We start from the raw sequence: 2,141 nt of genomic DNA on the forward strand, positions 1-2,141 counted from the left end.
TTTTGAAGCGTGTGTTTGAGGAGGGTTAATTTCTTAATTACTCACTTACATGTTCTTTTGATTCGTCTGCTTTTCTCATACTTTTTGAAGTAGAGTCGTAGTTAAGCATGTCAGTGGGATCGATCCATTCATCACCTTCGACCTGTCCGTTCACTGCCACCAGCAGTCCGCATATCATCACAATCACTCTCATTATCCCGTCATAAACTAAAAGAGATACACGTTTATGAAAACATAGGCTGTCATAGTATACCGCCATAAAACACAGTCAAGTGTAGCATGGACCAGTGAAACAAGTATCATGTAATCTCTTACAATCCTAGCCTCTGGCGAGATATTTGAATACAGTCCTGGGATCTTAACAGCACTGAGATTCCCTGCCGCTTGTATCCTGACAAAGATATCGGCCTAGTTACTCTAAGTATTTTACAACATCTTCAGCTTGTCAGTTTGTCTTATTCTAACAAATCCAAACTTTTTATAGTTCTACCCTAGAACTGCATGTCTGGTCTTGTTTTGTCAGGTTACAAGTGAATGTGTCTAGGAAGACCTGATTTCGTAACTTCTCGGAAAGCTGCTGAGTGAGAGGCAAAATCCTATAGAGTCTGAACAAAAATCCAATTGTATCACTGGAAATCCTGTTAGAGGATCCATTCTGATTCAGCTAAGTCACAAACCCAGAAAAACATACTACAGATATGTGGCCAATACTCAGTATTTCTCAATGCATTCATTGAGTGTAAAACATTTATTTACCGTACTACGATATGCATTGCAGATACAATGTTACCTTATAATGCAAATAATGCCTTATTGCACTCCTTGTTTTCCCTTGATTTCTGTCACGATGCACCGTTACCACCATATAAACTTGCAAACTCGATCAAAAACCACTTCGCTCAGTTCAGCCTCCTCGTCCTTTCGCTTTCGGTTTCTTCCCTTAGTACTCGCAGAGCATTGTGGACTCTTTTAATACCGGTCCGGCGGAATAAAAACGACATCGAGGAATTTGCGGCTAAAAGACATACTAGCAATCACATATACAGTACTGCATATTTGATCAAACTGAAAAAAAAAGCTTTATTCAACTTAAATATAAATCATTTTCTCGGTATCCAAAGATATTATTTAATCTAAATTCAATTGAGACTGAAACTTAGTTTTAACGACTCATATATATTGATATTTTAAGTAAAACAATGTGATATCTTATTACTAAACATAATACCATGTTGCTACAATGTGTACAGGACGTGTATTTAGACAGGCTGCGTGTGCACATGGAGATCGTATCTTGCGCGCTTTTGTTACGTCATTTAAATCCTGAGCAATCCATTGGATAACGCAAGAATAGCTATTAACCCAGTACTGTTTTAAATCGTAATGTATTTTTTTTACTAAATAAATTTTAAATGATATCTGTTTATCTTTGATTATATATCTCCTGATACATGAAAAATTAATGAATGGGATATAGTCAGTTTATTCCATTGTTGCATTTATCCGTTTTGGTGAATATTTGATATACAACGGATTACTTTGCACAGCACGTCCTCTTTTTTTGCTGAAAAACTTTGACAAGTCTTTGAGCTTCTGAAAAATTTAACCATACACTATTATATATATTTTTAATTTTTTCCCCCTAATAATTATTAGACTAAGACATTAGCTCTGCCCTTTTCAATCATTCAGGTGCCCACTGTGGCAAAAGAGGATGGCATAATGACCAACTTAAATTGCAATATTTTATGAAAATGCTAATTTTAAAATTTTTTGTAGTAAACAAATGCAAGAGTTTTAAGTACTTTCTTGTATATTCTTCTTACTTCTACTGATTTGGACTGATCTACTGATCTACAATGGACATGGGTCTTTATTCCAACATATTCAGTAGGGTTGTTACCCCAGTGTCCTGGCCAAATTTCCTCCCCTGGCCTTTACCAGTCATGGCCTCCTAATAATCCCCCCAAACTTACTTCATCACTCTGTTCTCCTTCCCACTGTTAGCTGATTGGTGGGCATACTGGCACACTTTGGCTGATGTTGCATCATCTGGGTGGGGGCTGCATAATGGTGGTGGTGGAGGGAAGTCCCCATTACCTGTAAAGTGCTTTGACTTAAGTGTCCAGAAAAGTGGCATA

General features: G+C 37.1%; 1 protein-coding gene across 3 annotated transcripts in view; it reads right to left on the minus strand.

Moving 5' to 3' along the window:
- The window catches only part of LOC107078397 (uncharacterized), a 6,176-nt gene extending 4,109 nt beyond the window's left edge, over positions 1-2,067 (minus strand). The window contains exons 1-2 of one of the 3 annotated variants that reach the window (XM_015355532.2): positions 1,977-2,067; positions 50-207 (exon numbers count right to left, since the gene is read on the minus strand). In XM_015355532.2, the coding sequence (XP_015211018.1) occupies positions 50-193 (144 nt within the window). In that variant the 5' untranslated portion in view covers positions 194-207; positions 1,977-2,067. Of the gene's footprint in view, positions 1-49; positions 208-756; positions 1,539-1,976 lie in introns of those variants that run through there. The other 2 variants (XM_015355531.2, XM_015355530.2) reach the window with 2 other exon arrangements.
- Positions 2,068-2,141: the final 74 nt, after the last annotated feature.

The sequence above is a fragment of the Lepisosteus oculatus genome, chromosome 9 (genome assembly GCF_040954835.1).
Source record: "Lepisosteus oculatus isolate fLepOcu1 chromosome 9, fLepOcu1.hap2, whole genome shotgun sequence".
NCBI classification, from domain to species: Eukaryota; Metazoa; Chordata; class Actinopteri; order Semionotiformes; family Lepisosteidae; genus Lepisosteus; species Lepisosteus oculatus.